The following is a 25,751-nucleotide window of genomic DNA, read 5'->3' as shown; positions in this document are numbered from 1 at the left end:
ATATCAAAGAAACAAAAGAAATGGCCTTTTCCTAAACGTAGGAGGGTAACATGATAGACTCCTCAGCCTGGGAACAGCACAGAAAGAGGGTTCAGTAAAAGTCAATTCCCTTTCCGCCCACCTCTTCTCCTTAGAAGAAAAAGTACACTTCTGGGGGAGGGTGTGGGAGATAGTGTCCTGATAAGCAACTTTCTTCACAGTGTGGCCGAAATAAAGGTCTAAAGCTTTAAGTCCATGTCTAGGCACCAGAAACTGTAAGAAAACAGATTATCCTCCATGCCTCCATTTTATCACCTATAAAATGAGAATAAAACCCATCTGCTCTGCAGTCATCTAAAGATGTTTTGATGATCCAAGAATAAAAAGGGCTATGGAAATGCAAAGCTTTATTGATTACTAATACTCAAGAGGGACTTATTCCCATACATACTCTTTAGGCTTTAACAACCTGGCAAGGGTTCTTCCGACTCCTTCCAAGATTAAGTTCCTCATCCCTGTGAACATAAATATCAATCTGCTACACAGCTTGAAGAATGCTCATTATGCCCCTGAAACCATCCACTACCTATTCTTAGAGGCAAGGAAAAGGCTTTACAATCCTCTGTGACCTCTCTCTCAGCATATTTTGCTAAAAATGATAGAATATTCATTTGGAAGCATAGCCAGGCATATCCAGCTGCTCAGGTCCAAAAGAAATAACATGAGCTGGTATAAATGAAGTGTTGCTGGAAACCTGGGCCATTTGTGGACTCCTGCAACAACCGTCCGATAGGAACTAGCTATAAATACCTTTAGAAATAATTTCCCTTCAAAAAAAAAAAAAAAGGCCTAGGTAAAACATGCCAAGTGGATTTTTACAAACGAAAGGTTTACTTTGGTGAAAGAAAACCATCATTACTTTCAAGGGCTCATTAAGGGCTCCGTAGGTTAATTTGTGGGACGACACTGCCACCTGGTGGCCTATGCACTGTGACACACAAGGCTCAACAACAGGGTAATTAATGGCATGGAAACACACTCTCCATGTTCAACGCATAAGCAGAACTGCTAAGAAAAAAAAAAAAAGGAACTGAACTCCGGAGGAGAAGCTAATTCTTTTAGAAATGGCCTCATACATGTAAGGAAAAAAAAATTTTCAGCTTGGTATTTACTATGTGACCTGAGCAAAAGACTTAGTACCAGGTGTACTGAAGGATGTGATTAAAAAAAAAAAAAAAAGCTTGACTAGACAAAAAAAGTCTAAAACATTTTATTTCATATTATACATAATTATTTAAAAAAAAAAATTTAAGGTAACACCACTTGACATTGAAGAACCTTAGGCTGAGTTCCTGAAGGACCTCGAAAGTCACTTAAAAGTGTTTTGCTTTCACATAGTCTTTTTCATGGCTGCTTGTGTCATGCTGAAGAGATAAGCTTCATAGATTATGTTTAAGAAGTTGTCATCGTTCTGGAAAACAAAACCAAAAGATGCAAGGAAATGTCAACCGGTTTGCAGAAATAAAAGGCTTCCTTCATCCTGGAGTTGAACTGGCACTTTGATATTAAGACGCTAATCTCTACCTGCTGGCTCTAACAGCTGGTAGTTTTTAATTCCGTATGTGAATGTTAAGCAGAGCTGAAAGCGAGGCTGGGCAGTCAGCTGCTGGTGTTCCATGGTCAGTGTGCAAAGGAGCAAGTGCTCACTACATTCAGCACAGATGGGACCCCAGCCATGTGGCAGTATAAAGCTAGGTTCACTCACGAAAAGCCTGAGTCTGCTGCAGATGGATGGACTGAGAGAAATGACCCAGGGTGGTGGTTCTCATAGTTTGGTTAAGAGATTGTAGGTAGTTCTTAAGGTCCTCCACTTATGCCACGATGTTTATACGTTTTTTGTATAAATCAATAATTTACTTGCAATATGCTTCGTTGGCATCTTACCAAAGCCAGTATGATTCTTCCCACCAGTTATGGAAAGTTTTTTGGCTTTGCCACATGGACAGCTGTTAGACTGGTAGTCTCTGGGCTCTTCTGCCTGGCTAAGGGGGAAGAGAGAACCACTGGCCTAATCAGTGGATGTCATGGTTTGTAATTCTGGAGATTTCTCCCTCCCACCCAAATCCTTGACAGTTTTAGCAATTCACCCACATTTCACAACCCCCCTTCATCTCTCTGGGCACCCCACACACAGAGTTAGCATTATTCTCATGCAATGGAAGAGAATGATGTCATTCTTGTTTTGCTTACAAAGTAGCCACTAAGTCCCTATGCGTGAGATCGTGTCCTAATAACAGGTGAAGGCTTGAAACAGACTGCTAGAGCGCCTTCTAACAGTTAATCAGGAAGATGTTGTGTAGAACACAGGAAAAAGTCAAAGGCATGCAGAGTGGAGGGTACATAGATACAACTTCTAACTAGCAACGTATGGGGACTAAGCTAGACTTTCCGAGTCTTGGCTCCTGCACAGAGATCTTCTTTGGAACAGTGTGATCTGAATGGAATGAGTCACAAAAAAATATGGATCCTTTATGTCCTTTCTTAGCCTTCTTGAACTTATCATGAGCAGCTTTCTTGAAAAGGGGGAAAATTTTTTTATCCTCTTTTTTTTTAATGAATTACTAAGGCTCAATCATTTGCTGTCTATCTTACATCTGATTGCTATTATGTTTTCAAATCAGATGCTGATTTCTAACCCCATCGCTTTCATTCTCTCTAAAATGTTACCTTTAAAAACATTTTTACCAATAGAGAGGACTGTCTTTTTTAAGAAGGATGAGACCACTGTAAAAAGGGCTAGCCGGTTTTCTAAAAGTCATCTGACACATATGCAAAGTACCAAAACAAGCTGATTTTCTTACAGACTATCCAAAAGATACCTAGCTACCTGAACTGAGACATCTGAAGTCTGGCTGCCTGAACCCAGTCTACCTTTGAAGGCCGACCATGAATTTTTTAGGTGTGCTTTGCTTGGTACATTGCTGAATGGTCTCCCAGAGGCACGGCCCCTCAGCCTAGTGCCGTGGGAAGGAGCACTCTGGGGCCAGGCTGGGTTGAATTCCAGCTCTACTCTTTACCAGCTGCGTGACCTCAGGCCAGTAACTTAGCCTCAGTTTCCTTGTCTGTAAAATAGGAAAAAATAGCAGCATTGTTGCATAAGGATTAAATGAGCTACTACACAATGCCTGGCACAACGCTTTGTGTGTGTGTGTTTAGCTATTGTTGTTATCGGTGTTTCTTTCATGTTCTGCCATTGAGACAAGGGGCTGAGAAAGAAGTCCTGCAACTCCATCCTGTCAATATTTGCAAGTCTCAAAATTATTTATAAAATAGACCTTTAGTAGTCACAGCCTACCTTCCTTCTCTGCCTGTTTTCTACTTGTTCAACAGGGTGCTTGAACTTTGCACTAACAGGCTGCTGCTTGCCTGAGATTCTCCTCTTGCCTCTATTTCTCAACTGTGAGTTTCCTGTATGGGTACCCTGTGGCACCTAAATTCCTCAGCGACCGCTTAATCATACAGTGTTTATATTGTCTTCTTTTCTGACAGGTGAACAGCTTGAAGGCTTAGTCAATCCTCCACATTATAGGATCCTTAAAGAGCTGAGACACCCAAATCCACAACTGGTATTCTGAATGTCATCTAGTGGACCAAGCGCAGAAGCTGTTGGGGTTTAGGATGACTTGTTACCTAGTCCTCTTACTCACAGGGACACAGTAGGCATGAGTTCAATCAGTCTTTATCTCAGAGTCACAACCAATAGGTTGGCAGTTTTGTTAAGGTAAGAAGAAGAGAGACCATGTGTCCCTTTTACCTGGATGAGGTACAGCAGTGCTTCCTGAAGTTGCAGCTTGGTAAGAGGGTTGCTGGTGATTGCAGAAGGCTCTGGGTTCTTCAGAGGCAGGAAGAGGCTGGTGGAGGCAGCAGCTGGTTCTTGGCTTCCCAAGGGCAAGAGCCCACTGTCCCTCTCCTTTGATGGGGCCAAGGTGGACTGCGTGAACACCATGGGGGACATGAGCAGAGAAGCAGTCACTGTAGCAGGGATGCGCTCAGGTGACATGACCTGCTTATAGCAAACACAGACACAAGGGCAGGAGTAAAAAGCAGCTCATTAAATGATGGGTGCAGGGATAAAGAGGCCCCTCACTCACAGCGGTAGATATAGGTGAGCTTAAGTATTAATTATTCACAGCTCCAGTGGGTGGGGAATGCTTATAAGTTAATCATTCCTGTTTGAGTCTCCATATATTTTCCTTTGTTGTTACTAAGAGCTCTGGCACACAGTCTGCTGTAGTATCTGTCTGTAGATTATCTCCATACCATTTAAAGCTTGGTCTCTAATATTTGATTTTTCAGGTTTACTATCATTACTTGGCCAGGCATTTAGACTGCGGGCCTTTTCCTCAGGGAGAGTAGTTGTCCAACACTCTGATGTAAAGGTCCAGTATGCTGGTGGAGTTGTGCTCAGTAAGGGGCCGGGCACACACATCTCCCACTCCCGATTTCTTCACACAGAGGCACCACTGCCAGGGCAATCCTTATGGCTTCTCTCTGCCTCCTCACTCACTTCTTCCCAGGAAGGAGGACTGATTTATTGTATACACCTCTTCTGGGTCCTTTTCTGTTAGGATCTGCCTGCTGGCAGACGGCCCGCATTTTCTGTTTCTCCATGCTAAAGTTTTAGGGGCAGGGCCCCTGGGAGACTGGTCGTTGCTTAACATCTCAGTGACTTGTCTGTGTTTGGGTGAATCTAATTCAGTGGGGCAAGCAGGGGCGGATTATTCAATAAGAAAGGTAAGCACGGGTTTACTTGCGCTTACTAATCTGTAGTGAACAATTTCACAGGGGTTACACCACACCACATCGAAGTGAAACCCCCGTGAAATTATTCACTCTAGATTAGTAGGTAAGCATAAGTAAATCTGTGCTTACCTTTCTTACTGAATAATCCACCCCGTCAGGGACTGTAAAACTGAAAAGAGGCTTTGATTCTGTAGGAAGGTACTGTGGGGCTAGGAGTGAGACAGACACCAGCCATACCTAGAAGCAGAATCTTTGATATGGTGAAAAAATCTGAAATTTTTACTATAGATTAGTAAGTAAGCACAGGTAAGCCCACGCTTACCTTGCTTATAGGATAATCCATACCTGGGGGAAGGTTAGCTAGCTCACTTGGCTAACAGACCTAAAATCAAGTTTTGTAATAGCTCTATCAGTTATGCAAGTGACATTTTGATTCCTATCTGGCTGACTCCTACAGGTATCTCTCATTTGTTTCTAATTCAGTGAGAAAAATAAATGCTTTTATCAGTCCCCTAAAGTTCCAGAAGAACTCATGAAAACGGGAGGATAAAGTCCAGCAATCGAGAAGTTGCTGTAATTTATAATCACTCCCTCAGCATCTTTTGGGGCAGAAACTAGTCTAGAGGAAGGTAGGCTGTTTTTTTTCTTTTAACTTGTCCCTGCTTGGTATTTTCAGGAGGGATGCTGAGAATGGATGCGCCCCAAACAAGGATGCCCAGCTCTGTTTAAGGAGAGCTCAATGCGGGCTGACAGAGAGCGTAAGTTCCTTACTTGGCTCTCCATGTATGTGAGGACGGAAAAGAAAAAAGAATTATACCTCTGGAAATGTAGGTCAAACTACTAATCCCAGTCTTCCTAGGGTGCACTGCTAAGGCATCGAAAAGAAAAAGAGCAGGAAAAACAAAGGGAAATGCCACATTGAAATGAGGGTGAGGTGAGTTACAAACATTGTTTCTGTAGCAGCAGATACTCAGATTTGGGGTTTTAATAAACAATAAATGAGAACATGTTGACTCAGGGTCTTACATACACAAGGACTTATATGCCTATGATCTTTGTTTTCAAAAAGTAGAAACATTTTTGATGAACTATTATAAGCTACATGCCAAAACAGGACAAAAGGACTGGTTAATATATATACAGTAAGGAGAATTTTCTCATCTTTAAACCCAATGCATTTGGAATGAATTTGTACCACTCCAAAGGGGAACAATCCAGAGTCAGCTCTCCAGATGCTACTGACAGGCAGTGATCATAACTGGGGGTTCTCTTCTAGAAGCTGTGAAGATCACTTGCACTGTTCAAGTTATTGATGGATACAGAAAACTGTCTTTCCTGAGGAGAGAATATTCCTAAGAGTTATAATATTTTTCCCTCTCTCGAAATTTGTGTGTGTACGTGGGGAGGGGGAGCATACTTCTCTCTCTCCTGATCTCCATTTTGCTAGACTGATGGCACAGAGAAAAATAAAAATAGGCTGTACCTTTAAGGAGTTAATAGTAATTTTTTTGTCCATGTTTGTTTACTATGATAGCTGACAGGATTGTGGGCTCTGAAGAGGTCTGTTTTCTTCACCATTATGTACCCACAGGAAACCCTGGTGGTGCAGTGGTTAAGTGCTACAGCTGCTAACCAAAAGGCCGGCAGTTCGAATCTACCAGGTGCTCCCTGGGAACTCTGTGGGGCAGTTCTACTCTGTCCTATAGGGTCGCTATGAGCTGGAATTGTCTTGACGGCAAAGGGTTTGGTTTTTTTGGGGGGGGGTATGTACCCACACAGAGCACAGTGTCCAACATGTAATAAGTCCTCAATGAAATATGTACTGAATAAATAATAATTTATTTATTGTGGATTAAAAAAAAAAACGGTCAGATGTTTGGTATCCCAGAATGATTACAAAGCAGACCATATGCTTCACAGCCAAAGATGAGAGATTTTTTCCATGCTTATCCTGGTCTTCAGAACTTATAACATTGTGAAGATTTAGATCTATAAATAAACAATCTCTGAAAGAGAGGAAGCTACCAGATTGCTGAGCAGAAAGACGATTCTCTTTCCAGGCAGAAAGTTAAGGAGGTAAGGAGATGCACAGATGTGGCTTTGGCACCCTATTCCAAACAGAAGTGGAGGTGGTACGTGGTCCCTAGAGTACAGAGCCAATTCTAAATTTCGTTGCTTTACGGTAATAATTTGTTTCTTTTCTGCCTTGGCGGATACTTACCCGGAAAAGAGGAGCCTGCCTTTCAGTGCTGGATGTCTTGTCCATCCAGGATTCCGAGGGTTTCGCCGTCCTAGAGCTCTGAGTTACCACAGGAAACTTAGCTGCCAACGCTGGGCGGCTGGCTGCATGCAGCTGCTGCTCCTGCTGCACGATCTGGAGCTTTCTCAGTAACTCTTGAGGGGAGACCACTCCACAACTGCTCGTTTGATTGCAGGACAGGGGAAGTGTTGGTCTTGGGAGTACCGATTGTTCTTTCCCAGGAGCCTGAGGTCCTAGTGTCTCAGGTGGAAGGGAGCCATTGAAGTACGCCAGCGGAGGCTGAGCCAAAGCCTTTCCTGGAGCCGCAGGGGCAGCAGCAGTGAGAGTTCTGCTGAAGTGTGGGGCAGCTGAACTGGTAGGTCCTGGCGTACTGATGATGTACTTCATCCCTGCCACTGGGGCACTCCGAAGTTTCTCTAACAGGCTCTGACTTTTGGAAGCACTTTGTGCACGATGAGAAGTCCCAATGTTACGGAAACATGCTGGCTGGACAAGTCCAGTAAAAACTTCCCCGGCAGAATGGGGACTGCCATTTTCACAGGGCCGGTTTTCGGGCAGCTCTGACAATGGGTGGAGGTCTGCACTCCTGACCATGAGTTTCTGAATGGCCGGACAGAGCTGCTTCTCCAGCAGGGGCGAGTGTCGTTTGGGTTCCTCATAGGACAGGGACCGTACAACCCCCTGCCTAACTGGAAGTTTCTCTTGCTGCTGCTGCTGCTGCTGGTGGTGGAAGATCTGTGGAGGCTCCACAATTTCCCGACATGTAGCTTTGTCCTGCTTCCCAAAGAGAGTCATCAAGGATAAGTGTTGGGGTTCAGAGTCCAAGGTCTGGAACAAATAAAAACATCTGAGAATGGGTCTAGATATAATATGACTATGGGGGGGGGCATGAAACATAATTCAGTCTGATGATTTCTTCTATTTACAAAGGATCAATGAGAAAGGATGAAAAACTTCATTATAATTACCTTTTAAATGGTTAAAGGGTAAAAAAATTAACCTTTTTCAATGTCAAAAATTTTCACAGCACTCTCCTCTACCGCCTCTAAGACAGTTGTTATATTTGAGTGTCTGTTGATCAATAAAATCGCAAATGATCCTTGAGGAGTCTGAGAGTCACAGATAGGGAATAACTGTGGTATGAAATATACACACTAAAAGGTAAACAATCTCTTCAATAGGAAATCCATCTAACCCAGAAAAATACACGAAGATACTGAGAATATACAGGAATATAAGGATTTCAGAATTCCTGGTAGCTTTTTCAGAATTATAGAAACTTAGGGCTGGAAAGAAACATAAGCCATTTAATCCAACTTGATCTCTTTAGCTTTAATTAAATCACCAGATACATAAAATCTATCTTGGGCCTGCCAGTTTTGAAGCCACTTCCTTCCTGCTCTACATCATCTCCACCTCTTTCTGCTGTTTTGTACATTTTGGGGCTAAGAGAACATGAGCTCCATCCTAAAGTCAACATATGCCAGTTTCTCTATTAAAATAAAATAATTTCCATGGAAAGAAAAAAGAAAGCTAAAAAGAAAGAGAAAAGAAAACGCATTTAAAATTCTAATACAAGATTTTCATTGGGCCAGTCTTTCTTTTGGCTGCATGTTTATTTTCAAAATTAATTTAAATCAATTCCTTAAAAAAAACCTTGAATGAAAAATAATCATTAAAAAAAAGAACACACCCACATTGTATTTACAATCAACAAAGGGTCCTACAGATTAGCAAGTTTTGTTAATACTATATTATTCTGAAAAAAATACATATACTCATATAAAAACTGCTATGATGTTCATATTTTAGGTTGCAAATATAATGACAAATCTTCACCATGCTTAAAGGGAAGTCTTAAGCCACTCCTTTAGGTTTGGAGCTCTTTAAAGAACAGGGATCCCGTTCTACATACACACTGCCTACCATTGTACTTGCTGTAAAGGGGGTGCTCAGGAAAGTTAAACCGAATTCTGTTGTCTTAGTTGTCATTCTCTCGGTGGCCTTGGGAAATCACCTGCCTCAGAAGAATTTAGGCCTGATGGGCAATGTTTCTGTCATCTCCAATAATTTTATAAGTTGTTGTTTTAAACATTATTATCTAACAAATTTATACTGGGTCTGAATAGTATAACCCCCAAATTCATGTCCACCTAGAACCTGTGACTATGACCTTATTTGGAAATTGATTTTTGCAGATGTAATCAAGTTAAGATGAGGTCATAGTAGATTAGGGTGGGCCCTAAATCCAGTGACCGGTATCCCTATAAGAAGAAGGACATTTGGACACAGAGACACAGAGGATGCACAGAGGGAGATGGCCATGTGAAGACAGAGGCAGAAATTGGTGTAATGTAGCTATAAGCCAAGGATTGTCAATAACCATCAGAAGCTAGGAGAGAGGAAAGGAACAGATTCTGCCTCGGAGTCTCCAGAAGGAGCTAACCTTGTTGACACCTTAATTTTAGACTTGTGGCCTCCTGAACTGAGAATAAGTTTCTGTTGTTAGCCCACCCAGTTTGTGGTATTTTGTTACGGCATCTCTAGGAAACGGATACAGAGTTCAAGTCCAAACGAGATTAGCACAGAATGTGGTAAATGTTGAAAGTAAAAATTTTAACCCTCTTCTGGGAAAAGTAAATTACAAATAATAAAAACACACCAAAAAAAACCCTCTAATTTTCGACGGCAGTGGTTTTTTTTTCCTTCCTCAGATTTACCTTAAAGAATTCTTGAAGAGTACCAGGCCCTCCTTGACTATACTCTGGATAAAGATTCTGTAAGAATCTTATAGAAACACTGCATACAAAAAGCAGAGGGTTGTGTACCTGGCTGGGCTGAGGTATCCGTTGTTGCTGGTTTTCTCTGGGTTTCACTGGAATTGGCTTGATCAGATTGGGGTTGTCATAGATGGCAGATGAACTGCTTATCTGTTTTGGCTCAGAACAAGTTTTACACTGAAATGGAAAAAAGATACCCTCATTTTTGATGTTAAAGACACTTTAATCTTTTTTAAAAAACGTATCTTCTTTCTTCTTATGTTTATGTAGTTGACGGATGGCTATTTTTTTTGATAGATTTTCATGTACCAAGAAAAAAAATTAAGAAGTTCCTTTTTTCTCTCTGATATAAGCTATGTTTGAACATAAACTGAATTCAAATTTAATTTTTCTTAGTTGTACATTCAGTGCCCTAAAATATTACCAACATCAGCCTGCAGGACCTAGAGATACTCAGGTGGATGCTTGAAAAGCTATGTATATGCTTAAGAAGTAGTGGTTTAAAAATATATAGTCTAGTGCTTTTCAGTATGATAAACAATGATAGAAAGTATTCCATAAATAACAAGCCAGGACATTAGCAGGGTTCTCCCCATCCCTCCATTAGCAATTGACTTAAAATTGGAGAGTTGCTCAGTATAATTCATCCAAGCAACTAAACCTTTTTAGTTTACAAACCAAAAAGTTAAGCTGACTCAAACCACTGATTTGTAAATTACTAACATCATCTTTATTTAATAAATGACTTCTTGAATAAACAGAATAATTCAAATCTGAGTGTTCTGAGCCACTCACTACAAATTAGAATTTCATAGAGGAGACAAGCCTCATCATTTCAAATACTGAATCATTATCATACATTAATCTAACCAACCATGCAATTGCTAACACAGTAGGATTCACAACAGAAAGAACACAGCAATGATGTCCGTGTCTACTTCGTAAAAACATCAAATAAAACTGAATATAAAAATGGCACCTTCTGTGTGATAGACTCTCGATAGCATCGTTAGTTTCAATTGTAAAAGCACGGCCTTGGGCCAGAAAATATTTCACACTGTACCTGACATGGCATAAGCTATAAACACAATCTTGTTCCTCAGGAACCCAAGGCTCCCAATGTGTCTTACAGTTATTGGAGTGTATTTTCTAATTCAACGGCGTGGAGATATAGAGTTTATTATTCTTTTGTGCACTTAGGTTTGTAAGGTCAACTGTACAAAAGAAAAATTATTTTCTTCCGAGCATTCTGTAACACTAGTATTAATGGGATGTGAAAGCATTTTATGAATCATAAAATGTTATTTCCAATTCTTCTGAAGTGAATGATGGTGGTCCAACTGGCCTGGCTTTCCCTAGACATGACAACGGAGACAAGAATACAGCTTAAGACAGGTTCACTCATACAATTTTAGCATGAAAAAAATTTTAACTTCTGCTTGCTACTTAAAAGAAAGCAGATGCTTAGCTTACTTTCACTGAACGACCACAGGGCCCTTTCAATCATTCTATCCTCCTGCTATACTTCTGTGTTCTCTATGTTCAGGGATGCTGACTTTCGAGCACAGAAGAACAGGTATTTCTTGCTTTCCCAGTGCACATGTCCACATGGGCTACGAGGTTGCGCACAAAACCCCTGATAGCCTTTTCTAATTAAAATGTATTTCTAGAAGGTTTTTTCTATGTCACTACAACTGTCTATGTATCTATGAAGCCTTATTTTCATGTAAAAATTGCTTATTAAATTGCTCAGAATTAAACATCATCCACCCCAACAGTTTGCAGTTCATTTTCCAGTTGTTTGGTTTTCTATGCATCTCCAGACCCAAATAACTTAAAATACTTGGGGAAAAAACCAGTTTTTGAAAAAGTGTGTAATGGGTTTTGAAAAAGTATATAATGTATAACCTGGGGCACTTCTCTAAAGCCTCAAAGACCATGTCACGGAATCCCATTTTATCACATACACACACACAAACATATGCATCTTTGCCAAGGGAAAAGTTTAAAATACAATAAAAGTGTTAAAAGTAGGTGTCTTTGAGTTATTATTGGTGAATTTTTTTTTTTAGATTTTTAAAATTTTCTCATCAAATAGTGAAAGACATTTAATAATTTCTTTAACTCATAAATAAGTCACAGCTGTATCTATAAGAAATCCATTAATTCCTGTCTTAAATTACAAAACACAAAATACTTTTAAAACACAAAATAGTCCACTTCTGAATATGCAAATTGTAACTGTACAGCCTATAAATAACTTCTGGCCCTGGCTTTTTTTCTTAACAAGCTTTGGTTATTTTATTGTACATTTGCATTTCACTAGAAGTTGAATAAAGAAGGTAAAAGCAGATGAAGCTGAAATGAGTATTATTGCTTCTAAAGCAGATTCATAGAAAGTTGTCTCTCGGGGAGAAAGCATAAAATATTGGCCAAAGTAAGGTTATCAAATTGTTCTTTATGTAAAAAGTTGTATCTGGTGTCACTAGGCTTCATTTTGCCATTTCATATACCTCCAGCTCAACATTTTCCCTCTTTTTGGATTTTTATAAATTTAGGAATTTGAGTTGGAAAGCATCTCAGAAGTCATTTATAGTCTAATACTTTTCCACGAAGTGAAATTATTTTCTAATACAGGCAGTCCCTGGGTTTAAGAATGTCCAATTTACAGACAACTTGTACTTGCCCTTTAGTGTTATGTAAATTTGCCCTCACTTTGAAACGACTGAACTAACCCCTATTCGCAAGTAATTCTTCATCACGATCACCTTCACTTGCTGTACGTACAGCTTTTAAACCACTGAAAAGGCTTCCGTATGCACCTGCTCCGACTTACCTACAAATTCTTAAAGACACATTCAGGAACGAATCTCTTTTGTAACCCGAGGATGGCCTGTAATTCAATCTCTTCTTGAACATTTCCAATAATGGAAAACTCACTTTCCCACAACAAGAATTCTGAAGAAAAATTGTGTTTTCTTTCTCTCTTATCCTCTTCCCATTTCCCCCTTGGTCCAGGACCTCAGAACCATTTACTCATGATCTCCACAAAACTTCTGTTTGTGTGTGGGAGAGGAGATAACACGAATGTAAGGCAAAATATAAAGAAGGGTTTAAACACTGCAATGGAAGCTAATGGGGGAGCATATACATCTGGTTGGGTAGATCAGAAAACACAGAGAAAGAATGTTGATATGGGCCTTGCTCATATTTTGAGATAAAGAAAGGGAGGGAAGGGCGCAGGAAAAGGTATTAAGGTATATCCATGCCATGGCTGATCTTTTTTTTTTTTAATTTTTAAAAAATTTTTATTGTACTTTAAGTGAAAATTTACAAATCAAGTCAGTCTCTCATACAAAATTTATATACACCTTGCTATATACTCCTGGAAACCCTGGTGGCGTGGTGGTTAAGTGCTACGGCAGTTCAAATCCACCAGGCGCTCCTGGGGAACTCTATTGGGCAGTTCTACTTTGTCCTATACGGTCGCTATGAGTCAGAATCGACTCGATGGCACTGGGTTTGGTTTTTTTTTTTTTTTTTTATATACTCCTAGTTGCTCTCTCCCTAATGAGACAGCACACTCCTTCTCTCCACCCTGTACTCCCGTGTCCATTCAGCCAGCTTCTGATCCCCTCTGCCTTCTCATCTCCTGATCTGTCTGGTTTTAAATTTCTCAACATAAACTTTATAATCAACTTGTCTGGCTCAAAACAAAAAAAGAAACTCAGTATTTGTTCAGGGAGCACTTTAAATTTATAGATTAATTTCAGGAGAAATGACAGCCTTCAGGAAGCAAAATTGTTACTCACTTTGGTAGGAGTTTCAAATATTTGTAGTGGGTGGTGGGAGTAGAAAGTAGTTGGGCTAGAAGAATAATCTGAGGCCATGTTATGTATGGAAGGCTTAAATGACAAGTTGAAGAGTTCAAGACATAAATGCTCAGTAATGGGAAACCAAGGATTTACACCAGGGGAGGAACATGATCACGAAGGTGGTTTTAGAAGGTGATATCACATATAAGGTTATATTACACCATTTGGCTGTTAATGGCAGAAAGAATAATTTCTCCTGTTATTTATCTCAGAGCAATTAACACTATGTATAAAACAACTGGTATTTGATTTTGTAGGAAAAGCAAGTCTATACACTGATTCAACATCTGCATTTCATGTCAACATTATAACCAGACATCTGTGGGGGGAAAAAGATGACAAGAAGATTGTTTTGACCTCAACAAGTTTACAGTGTAGTGGGAGAAGCTGACATAAGTATAAGAAAATATAAGAACAACTTAAGTTCTAACTAGTAATAGACTGAGGAGCTCACTGCAAAGAATAATTAATTTGTCTGAAGAGATTTGGGAAAATGCCATGTAAAAAGTGGCATTATAACTGGTCTTGAAGGATATGTAGATTCTGAAGGGAAAATAAAATGAGGGGGAAATATTCCAAGTTGCAGGTATAATATAAAATTATTGCCTAAATCAAGTCTTCAAAACCATGTATGAGTGTTTCTGGGTGTATGTGTTGAGAGAAGGGAGAGAAAATAAAATAATTTTTAATATTTACATTAAGTAATTAATAAACCAAACCTGTTGCCATCTAGTCGATTCCAATTTATAGTGACCCTATAGGACAGAGTAGAACTGCTCCATAGGGTTTGCAAGGAGCGGCTTATAGATTCAAACTGCTGACCTTTCGGTTAGCTGCTGAACGCTTAACCACTGTGCACTAGGGCTCCCATAAGTATAATATTCATTAATATTTGCATATATATTTATTAACCATGGCTCTGATATCTTTACAGAATGTTAAGGTCCTTGAGGGCAGAAATGTCAACCTTTTAAAGATTAATATTCAGTGTGTCTAACATACTACCCCGGTGGCACAGTGGTTAAGTGCTCAGCTATTAATTGAAAGGTCAGTGATTTGAACCCACCAGCCACTCCATGAAAGAAAGATATGGCAATCTGCTTCCATAAAGATTACAGCTTTGGAAACCCTATGGGGCAGTTCTACTCTGTCTTTTAAGGTCGTTATGAGCTGGAATCAATGGCAATGGATTTGGCTTGGTTTGAGTAACACAGTACAATTAATAACATAATTATTTGACTAGCTGCCAAGTCATTAAACAAACAAACAAAAAAAAACCAAACCCAGTGCTGTCGAGTTGATTCCGACTCATAGCGACCCTATAGGACAGAGTAGAACTGCCCCATAGAGTTTCCAAGGAGCGCCTGGTGGATTCGAACTGCTGACCCTTTGGTTAGCAGCTGTAGCACTTAACCACTATGCCACCAGGGTTTCCTGCCAAGTCATTAGGATACATTTTAATGATTTTTGATAGATTAAACAAAATAAATAGCTACTGCAGAAATAGTTGTTATTGACTGAAGCTAGGACTAAAGCTTCTCTGTCCAAGGCCTATGATGGAAGGATAATGACACTGTGGCTTATTCATATTCATTCATTCATTTGACAACCATTTATTTAGCACTTACCATGTGCTAAAGATGAATAAGGAATGTCCTTTTCACTCAAGGAGCTCATAGTCTTAATAATCAAGGGTGAGTGAACAATCAAGTCAAAGGCCTGTTGAAAAATTTAGTCAATTGTCCTTTAGCACGTCCTACTTCATTCAGGATTTTTCTGATTGATGCCTTGTGGTGCCATTTAATTTGTGGTATCATTGATTGTTCAACTTGCCCTCCCCCAATTTTCTGTAAGCTGGGAAGTCAGAGCTCAAGATTTAGTCTGAGTCAGGATCAACTCTTTTAGCAAGAGTACTGAGAATATTGAGTATAATGTGGTGTATATTTTACATTACATCACATCAGGAGGCACATAGTGTTTGGTTATCCAATTTTTAATGATGCTGATCAGTGGGTTAAGGTGGTGGCAGCCTGATCCTCCCATGGTCAAGTTCCCATCACTCTTTCTCATACTTTTAACATTACTTATGATCACTGCCTGAATCAATTATTTTAGTAAGGTGTTTTTAAGTTCTATCATTGCATCTACATTAGCTGGGCCAGGGCTATTTGATTACTCTGAACTATAGTCCATAGAGGGTAACCCACCCACTGCTGTTGAGTTGATTCCAACTCATAACGACCCTACCATAGAGGGTAGACAAGATAAATGCTAATTCTTTCCCCTTAATTACTTGCAGAGTAAGGAGTTGATGCCCTAGCATCTCCAAGGATCGTCAATAATTATTTTTTATATTATATGTATACATATTATACACACATATACATATATATTTTTTGTTTGTATGTTTGCTTTCTCTCCCTTATCACCACAAATTCACAAATTTTTATATATTCATGTATTTCAATTCACTGCAGTCATTCTTTTTGATGCTTTGGTCAGTGGTCCTTTCAAGCTGATTATTACACCCTTTTCACATGAACTATTTGATTTTCTTGTCCCAGACCTGAAATCAGAAACTTCTTTAAGGTGCCCTGAAATCTTTCAGTGGGGAATAATATTTAGAAACAACCATCTGAGCACTACGGGTGCTTAACTCCTACTGGATTGTCACATTTTCTAGGTGTTTTCAGGGAAGGAGGTAGAAACTACATATTTAAGAAACAAAACACTGAATTAATTGTTATTTTTAAAATTTAGCATCATACAGTTTTAACTTTATTTTAGTTTTTCGCTCTTACACTGAAGGTTTCAGTTCTGACCATATTAACATAATTACTTATTTGTTATACTCCACAACAGTTGCAAAATTACAATGACAATATTAACAATAAAACCTCTGTATAAAGTTTAAAATTTCTTTGCAGCTCTTTTTGTCCTTAAAGTATAATCAACTAAGAGCACTCAGTTCAAATGATAGGTTCTGAAGTCACTCAAACTAATTCTTTTTCTTGACAATCATGTCATAACACGATATTCAATTAAATACATTTGTTTCAGCCAGCTTCCAAATTTTGGAACTTTTTTTTTCTTATTTTTTGCCCATTTTTTAAAAGCATGTTAAACTTTTCTCAAATTTAGAAATTCTTTATAAAATAGGGAAATTAACCCTCTTCCTGTCACACCCACTCCTCAGTGCCTGACATGGTTAGGGTCCAAAGACCAGGTCATTATGTGAAAATCAGCGTTATCAAAAGTGGATAATTTCTTCTCTGTCTTCAGGCCATCCATTTGTCCCATTTTTTTATTTAGAAAATATGATCATAGAAGTAGTAACAGCTGAGATGTACTGATGTGCTCACTGCTGTGAGGAGTCCAGTTATGGATCACTCCTCTGCTCAGAAGGAGGCCTGGAGGACACAGAGCTGGACAAAGCCAGGCCGTGTGACTGGAGGGCCCAAGGCTTTACCCGCTTGGCCTTCCTCCTGTGCTGGGCCAGAGCTTTCCTCAGGGAGCTGCATCCAGGGCTCCACTCCCACCTCTGCAAGCCCTGTATTCACATCCCAGGGGCTGCTCTGTGCTCGGGCCTGACTAGTCACTGAGGCTTCAGGCCCAGTTCAGCTCACTTCGGAATGTCATTAAACTCACAAGCATTTCTTCCAAACACCCTCTCCCATACCTCTTTCTCTCTTCCCTTCCAACCCACAGCAATTTTGAACTGCAGGGCCTCAGGCTGCCTACAAGCTGGGAACCTAGAACAGGCGCCTGTTGTCTTGGCCCCGGGGAGGCTGTGGCCATGAAGGAGGCCACCCCTGTGGCAGGTGGATGTGGTGCCCCCGACTGGTAGGAGGGAGAGGATGCTCCACAGCTGTTGCCCCCATACCCACCACCTCAGTAATGTGCAAAACAGTCAAATAGTAGGGTTTTTTTTTTTTATTACTGTCATAAATATGAAACGTGAGATTATCAATAAGTGAGGAGTAGGTGTATTTAAATTGTAAATATTTTTTCTCATTTTTCATATTTTTTCATTTTGCTTGTGTGTGCTTTAAAGCAGGCAAAAGGTTTATTTATCTTTATAGTTACAATTATTACTTTTGGCTTTTGAGATTTAGTTAGGAAGGTTTCCCCTTTCCCAGATTATAACAAAATCCATGCGTGTTTTCTTCTGTACTTGAATGATTTTAATTTTACATTTAAATTTCTAATACATTTATAATTTACCTTGGCATATGATGTGAGGTGTGATCTAATTTTGTATTTTCCAAATAGCTACCAGTTGTCCCATCACCATTTATTTAGGAATCTATTGAAATGGCCGATTTGAGATTTTTACTTTATCATAGCCTAAATTTCATATACAGTCATGCGTCGCTTAACAACCACAATGCATTCTATGAAATACGATGTTACGTGATTTGGACGTGTGAACACTGTATTATATATTGAGCAAAGCTATATGGGAAACCTTTTGTTTCACTTTCAAATCAATACTTTCCCTTTGCCCCTTGCTGCTGCTAATACTAGCACTAGTTTTGCTGCATTTGGGAGCCATGATGCACTTCACGGTAATATTTTCAAGAGAAAATTAGACAGAGATAATGCTCCAACGTTCAAGAGATAAGCAATACACGAGATTTGATGTGCTACCTACAAGTTGAAGCATACACTACTATATGGTAAACTTTTCATTTGTCAGTAGGGAAAGTTCACATTAAGATAACAATAGAAAGTACAGTACATACATAAGCCAGTAATACAGGCATTTATTATGACTATCAAGACATAGGTATTACATGTTCTGTACCTTTATATGCCTGGCAGCACAACTGCTTTGTATGTAAGGTACTTGAGATACACTTGTTGCATGCAGGAAGCTGTTGCATTCACCACACCCAGTTATGTCTGCTATGGCCCGTTCTCCAATCGGGGTTGCCGAACCCTATTATAGTCAGACACTCCCCAGACAGACATTATGTAGTACATGACTATATACTTGGGTCTAATTCTGAACTTTCTCATCTGTCCCATTAGTCTATCTGACTGTTCATGTGTCCACACCATGCTGTTCTAAATATTTAGGCTTTAATGTTTTAATATCAGATAGTTTGCCCATTACATTGTTCTTTTTTTTTGCCAGGGTTTTCCTGGCTATTCTACCTGGTTTTAAATTTCTCTACATGAACCTTATAATCAACTTGTCTGGCTCCAGGAAAAAAAAAAAAGAGAGAAAAAAGAAACCCACTGGTATTTGTTTAGGGACCACCTTAAAGTTAAAGATTCAGGAGAACTGACAGCTTTAAGTTGAATCTCGTTGTTCAAGGACAGAACTTATATTTCCCATTTGTTTAAGTCTACTTTTTTTTTTTTTTACTTTTATGCATTTCAGGAGGGTTTAATTTTTCTCATACTGGTTTTGCCCATTTCTTGTTAATTTTATTCCAAGGAATTTTATATTAATTTGTTGCTAGACTGTAAATGGAGTCTTCTCATAAATCTTCTAACTGGACACTGTATATACAAAGACTACTGATTTTTCAGGCTACATTTTAATTCACTTAAAATCAAATACTAGTCTTCTTTAGCCTACTTAAAACAAATAAAGATTTTATTTTTCATATTAGTTTGGTGAAAGGAATAGCATCCAGTCTTTCTCAACAAGAATATCCCCACTGTGGAATTTAAATATGTATCACAAGAAAGGGCAAAAACTCACCTTTGTGTATTCATCTTTGGCCTTGGTGAGCATTCGTAAGATATCTACTTCCTTTCCCTCTCCTGAATTGAGGATCATTGGGGAGATTCCTGCTCCTGCTCCTGCTCCTTGATGGGCTTTCAACTGTTCATATTGAGTTAGGCTACAAAAGCAGAGGTGAAAAATCCATCGAAAGAAACCAATTCAACCAAGTGTTTTTTAAAACCATCCCCAATTCTCATCCAGTTATTCCATCCCGGTTACAACCATATTAGAAAGAAGACTACTTAGGAATTGAAAGAAGAAAAGTGAGATTTGGGGGCCTGTGTACACTGACTACCTATATGAGTCTAGAAGTTTGCAATCTATGACCTGTAGGACAAATCCAGCCCATTACCTGTTTTTGTTAAATAAGTTTTATTGGAGCACAGCCATACTTGTTCATTTGCATACCGTCTATGGCTGTTTTTGCCCAACTGTTGATTAGCTGAAACTAACTCATGGCCTGCAAAACCTAGAATATTTACTATCTGGCTCTTTTACAGAAAAGGTTTGCCGACCCTTCGTCTAGAGCATTTTGAAAGGACTCATTAATTAATTGCTGAGGAAACCCAATTTAGAGTTCTCAAACAGTGTGGGAGCTGCATACCAAAACAAGATTTTTTTTTTCCCCTCATTCCAGAGTGCTTTGAAGTCAAAGCAAGGGTGAGCTCAGCAACTCAAATCCTGTTGGTCTCTGGCAGTTTAAAAACACAGTGAAGATTCCATACTAATTCTGAGAGGAGGAAGCATTAAAGCACTTAGAGCAATGAGTGTCCTGTATTGTCCTGAAAACCATGCAGAAGGGAGCTCAGACTGTGCCTATCTGCTGCTGGGTGATGCTGAGAAAAATACTTTTTGCCTTTGTGTGCTTTGACTTTCCATTCAAATTCATTTATTATTGCCATTACATTTATGGTAAAAAAAAAAAAAAAAAAGCTCTGAGAAGTTAACTGAGATTTTATTCTAACCGGCGAAGGGGTCTGATCCACGCAAATCAGCTTATTGCTGGTGAACAGTGTCCTGCCCCAGCTGTTAAGTAATTACTGCAGAATGGTGATAATTTTAACATGGCCTCTTGGCTGAGCTACAAGGTACTTTTTAATCTATATGAAATCCTGCTGTTATAATCCATCGCACAGTTTACGATAACATGAATGTTCAAGAAACTAGTTGTTATGGTGGTAAATATCAGTTTGAACGCACTTAATCACCAGCTGCAACTTGAGCTAGTTACTTACAATTAGCTGACACAAGCTAGATTTTCAGGAATCTATGCCCATTTATTAAAAAAAAAGTGCCCCCCATTTTTCATTGCCTTGGGGTCACTATTTAGTCATTTCATTGCCCTGGGACTTAAGACTGGAAGCTGGTTCTTTTGTAGCTGGAGGTGCTTTGTCACATCAGTGTGGGCAGCAGCTCTGTGCTCAGCTGAGTCCAGTCACAGGCTGAGAAAAAACACATGTAGGAAAATCACTTAATTCTCAGGCTCTTTCTTACCCATCCCCATAAATAGCAGAGCAATGGCTGCTTCCAGTGAGCAGCCCTGGGGGCTCAAGGACTGATCAAATAGCTGACCAGTCACAGAGGAAACACCAGGCTGGGTCCTCCTTTCAAAGCCATCAGGGAAGCAAAGAGAGTAGGAAAGTCAGAACAGGGATTCAAGTTTCCCAAAATGCAGAAGGGGACAAATCATAAGGTCTCATGAGATTAAGACAAAAAGAGGATAGTAATAAGAAAGACTGTATTAACTCAGAAATTTCCAAAGAAATTGAAAATAAAGACTATCCTATGTAACCACAGTGTTTGAGGCAAATGAGAAAATTGTGAGCTTCTAAAACACGGATATGCAGCTAAATGGCATGGATAAGCATTTAGAGCAGGAAGGAAATAAAAGATTTGAGACAATCCGAACCAGCCTTTTAGATATGGCTCTGAATGCTCTCTTTACTGATAAACGTATTGAAAACTTATTTTTAAAAACAAAAAATTGCTAATTTACAAATGTGGAAAATGTTAAGGAAAACTGCCATTTGGAAGAACACACATTACATATATTTCACACTGGCAGAAAAAGTGAATTGAGTCATTCTAGATGATAAATCTTCACTAAGGAAAGTGAAGCAAGTCCCTTATGTCTGTTTTTAACTTATTAAGTAATATTAAGTGTTTCCTGGACCACTGTGAAAAAGAATTTCAGTAAGAGATGTATTCTATTTAAATTATGGTATAGTTGCATACATTTAGAAATACAAACAAAAGCACCAGGTCCTGAAAAATACTTAACCTTTCAGCTCTTACTTTTTCATAAGCTCTGCAATTCTTTGGCATTCTTCCTTATCATAAAACCAAATTCCATAAATGGACACTGCAAAAGAACACATCAAGCAACTCATGAGCATCTTCAAAACTAAAAAGTAGAAACAAATTACCTTTTCCATTCTGAAGAGAAATGAAGGCTGTTGTTGTTAGATGCCGTCAAGCCAGTTCTGACTCATAGGGACCCTATGTACAAGAGAACCAAACACTGCCAGGTCCTGCCCCACCCTCATGATCACTGTTATGCTTGAGCCCATTGTTGCAGCCACTATGTCAATCCATCTTGTTGAGGGTCTTCCTCTTTTTCGCTGACCCTCTACTTTACCAACCATGCTGCCATTCTCCAGGGATTGATCCCTGATAACATGTCCAAAGTAAATGAGATGAAGTCTTGCCATCCTCGCTTCCAAAGAGCATTTTGGCTGTACTTCTTCCAAGACAGATTTGTTCGTTCTTCTGACAGTCCATGGTATATTCAGTATTCTTTGTCAATACACAATTTAAAGGTGTCAATTCTTCTTCGGTCTTCCTTATTCATTGCTCAGCTTTTGCATACATATGAGGCGACTGTAAACACCATCGTTTGGGTCAGGCGCACCTTACTCCTTAAAGTGACATCTTTGCTTCTTAATACTTTAAATGTATACTTATTGTATAAATGAAAACAATCACTGGAGTTAAAGCTTGGTAATCTAGCACTGAAATTTTTAAACCCACAAAGAAATCTGTAGCGGTCTTAACACATAGATACACACACACACACACACACACGGATACGTGCATCCAATAAAGTGTGTTTTCCTTAAAAATTTAGCACTTGAACACAACAGGCATTTGGCAAATGCTTCTTAAATGAATGAATACAGACTGAAAATGAAATCAGAATTTCTGAACTTCCTGGCTTTGGAATATCATTTCTATACTCCATGTACACATTTAAGAAATGTTTTATCTTTATTCATAAGGATTCAGGAATCTGATGCACAAATTATGCCTAGAAACCGCTCCTTCGCCCCAGGAATATGTTAACTGGAAATTGGCTTTGTAAGCTGTGAGTTAGAATAGAGTTCTGGCAAAAATAAAATTTAATAATAAGTTCTGACTTCAACATGTCAGAAAATTTACAACTGTTGAAGGATTAGATACGACTATGATTTAACCATTTAGTAATGAAAGAAAAACATGGTCTAATATAGCTGCTATTGATTCATTTCACAATTTTCAGTTAAGTTATATACTTTATTATGTGCCCATCTACATCAGTTTTATACCAAAGGCTGAAACAATTCCAAAATACATCGATATGTATCTAGTTGAGGATCTGGTGGTATTAATCACGTTAATAATGAATTAGCTATGTATACATTTTCAAACTGTCATTGAAAATAGTTGCAATATTATGATGATCCAATAAAAACTGGCCAAAAAAAAAACTTTTAAAGGGAAAAAAACATTAAACTTTCAAAGCATTTAATTATAGGAATATTATTTGGCCATTTAAAGAACTGTGATATTTTAACCACAGCTTTTTCCCCACTTACCTGATCAATGCCTAGGTATGGAATTTCTGCTTCTTGTCAGTAATGATTCAGATATCAAAAGATAGAGGAAATGTTTTTATCTAGTGCTATTTTAAGCAGACATCTTAAAAAAAGGAATTCCATGAATCTAAACTTATTAGTAAACGTGCCAAAAGGCGGAAATGGGTTTTTTACTTTGTTTTTGTATTATCAGTGTACCTGGAATCTTTATCTTACCTACCCACGTGAGAAGAGGGGAAAAAAGTGACCCCCCCCTCCAGCTCTTTCTTGAACAGGATCATTTTATCCTCTTAGACAGAAATACAGACACATATTTCTCCTTAGTACATTAACAATCTTTTGAAAAAAAGAACATCTGAGTTCTGAAGCTTAATGCTATGAGCCTTGATATCAAAAAGGAATTCTTTCATCTCAAGATCATTCAATGTGTCTCTCAAAACTTTACTTCAAGGTTGTCCCCAGTCCATCAACACTAATTCCCTACTCTGATTCCCACACAGTGTTCCTGCACCCTAACTTACCCAGCCTCGAGGTCTTGTAAGTAAATTTGGATTGGATCATTGACATTCAATCACTTAAAAATGTGAATACGTTTGTATATTTTGGTGGCTTTAATCTTATCACAAAACTAGAAGCCTGGTCTATTTTTTGGCTACCATGAACATCTTCTTTCACTGGAGTCTGAATTTTCCGAAACTGTCAAAGGAGAAGGGTGGTAGCACGGAAGAAAAACCTGGCATAACTTAGGAACCCGAGGCCCAGGAACACAAAGGCAGAGGAAAAGCCAGCCATTGGTGTCTCATCAGTAGAATATATTAATAGAAATATTTTGGGTGTAATTTTTATGGTATTACACATTTGTGGCATCTGACATAAGGAACTAAGTTTTCATAAGGGGAGGATGCCAAGGAAAGTGTTGATACAAATAGCAAAGCAGTCTGACATTGTCATAACCATGAGGAACTGAAATGCAGATTCAGGAAGGGAAATGCTATGGAAACATCTTTCAAATGTCAAAGCAGAATGAAGGAAGGACTGGGTTTCTAGAAACACATTGAGGAGACTTCTTTAGGACAGGACGATTTATCTCTAAAGCATCATGGCTTTAAGATTAAAAGGAGATCCTTTTGAAATAGCTCTTTTCGTCCCAGATAATATTTAGTTTGAACCTAAAATTTAAATACCCAAGGGGCGGGGGGAATAAAAAAAGAGCAAACGAACAGATTTACCAAGACTCCTGGATCTTGAAAGGTGGCACCGAGATAAAATGTAGGACTGGGCCTAATTTTTCTCTCCCTGAAATAGTTTGGCCACTTAAGCTGCATTCCACTGAAAAAGAGGCAGTGAATTACATTGAAGTGCACATTCCAACTGAAGTTTTCTGCCTCTTAGGCCCAAGGTCTCCCAACCCCTGGCCAAACCTATCACTCTTCCACACAAGAGGGCATATCAGAGCACCTCGTGGTGATATATAAAAACCAGAGATCACCATGCCTCAGCGAGGTGATGAGCTGACAGGCTGACAGAAACCATTAACTTCACATTTCAATCCATGTTTTCCCGTAAAGCCAGTGGGGGAGAGGCCTGCGCCTACGTAGGCAGTAAGCACAGCACGGGAAAAAGACAAGGTTGAAAGAACCAAGAAAGAAGGTGTAGTTTTTAGAAAGCTAAAACTGACAAAAATTGCTGTAACCTAAGTTTGCAGCTATGTAACATAGCTGTGTAAACCCCTGTAGCACTGAGATGTTACCTACAGGAATGATTTCTGGGTTTTAAAAAATTACGAGATAAGTGCACGAGCAGGATACTTATTTTAAAAACTCAACGTAGTTATTAGTACACAACTGGAAATTTACAATGTTTCGAGCCTTTATCCAGTCTGCTAAGCCTGCGTACCAGCCGCTTGCCAGTCACCTGTCGGCCGAGACAGAGATGAAGTTTAAGGGCACCTTGGTCCATGAAGCTCAACTCAACTGTTTCTACATCCCTCCTGGAGGTAAGAAATCTCAGAGAATAGGAAGAACATGTTGAAATTTACTACGAAATATTCTAATGACATGTAAAATGTAGGACTCCACCACTCTAAGGACTCATCTCTTTGGCACACCTCTTTTTGCATTTAATACCGGACTTTCAATAGCACAGTTGTGCAGTTTTGCCTAAAATGGCACTGTTGTGGTTTATGTCACGCTTTGGAAATTCTCAACTGAAACAAGCTGTGTTTGAGGGAATAGGCAATGCAATATTGCCTTTGCATATCAATTAAAACATCAATCTTCTTCCTTCCTTTTAATTATGAGAGAAAGATTGAGGACATCAAAACTTATACATTAGATTTCATGTCCGAGTTTTGTAGGTACAAACAGACAAGATAGGGAGCAAGGTGATCATATTCTATAATGGTATTTTCTTCTTTGTATATTTCTTTAGTGGCAAAATCCAAAGCTAATCAAATTTTAA

The 25,751-nt window shown here is 39.0% G+C and overlaps 2 protein-coding genes across 11 annotated transcripts in view; one reads left to right on the top strand and one right to left on the bottom strand.

The window, feature by feature from the left end:
• Window positions 1–1,233: 1,233 nt before the first annotated feature.
• DCP1B (decapping mRNA 1B) overlaps window positions 1,234–25,751 on the bottom strand; it is a 59,977-nt gene continuing 35,459 nt past the window's right edge. Inside the window, exons 4-9 of one of the 3 annotated variants that reach the window (XM_049885117.1) lie at window positions 21,733–21,799; window positions 19,414–19,555; window positions 9,871–9,999; window positions 7,004–7,870; window positions 3,794–4,045; window positions 1,234–1,450 (exon numbers count right to left, since the gene is read on the bottom strand). In XM_049885117.1, coding sequence (XP_049741074.1) covers window positions 1,370–1,450; window positions 3,794–4,045; window positions 7,004–7,870; window positions 9,871–9,999; window positions 19,414–19,555; window positions 21,733–21,799 — 1,538 coding nt within the window. In that variant the 3' untranslated portion in view covers window positions 1,234–1,369. The remainder of the gene's footprint in view (window positions 1,451–3,793; window positions 4,046–7,003; window positions 7,871–9,870; window positions 10,000–19,413; window positions 19,556–21,732; window positions 21,800–25,751) is intronic. The other 2 variants (XM_049885118.1, XM_049885119.1) reach the window with 2 other exon arrangements.
• The window catches only part of CACNA1C (calcium voltage-gated channel subunit alpha1 C), an 896,734-nt gene continuing 895,721 nt past the window's right edge, over window positions 24,739–25,751 (top strand). For 6 of the 8 annotated variants that reach the window (XM_049885094.1, XM_049885093.1, XM_049885097.1 and 3 more), the window contains exon 1: window positions 24,739–25,287. In XM_049885094.1, coding sequence (XP_049741051.1) covers window positions 25,149–25,287 — 139 coding nt within the window. In that variant the 5' untranslated portion in view covers window positions 24,739–25,148. The remainder of the gene's footprint in view (window positions 25,288–25,751) is intronic. The other 2 variants (XM_049885099.1, XM_049885096.1) reach the window with 1 other exon arrangement.

Source organism: Elephas maximus, chromosome 4, assembly GCF_024166365.1.
Source record: "Elephas maximus indicus isolate mEleMax1 chromosome 4, mEleMax1 primary haplotype, whole genome shotgun sequence".
In the NCBI taxonomy this organism is placed as follows: Eukaryota; Metazoa; Chordata; class Mammalia; order Proboscidea; family Elephantidae; genus Elephas; species Elephas maximus.
The sequence above is the reverse complement of the archived record's forward strand: the minus strand, read 5'-3'. Positions and strand labels throughout refer to the sequence as shown.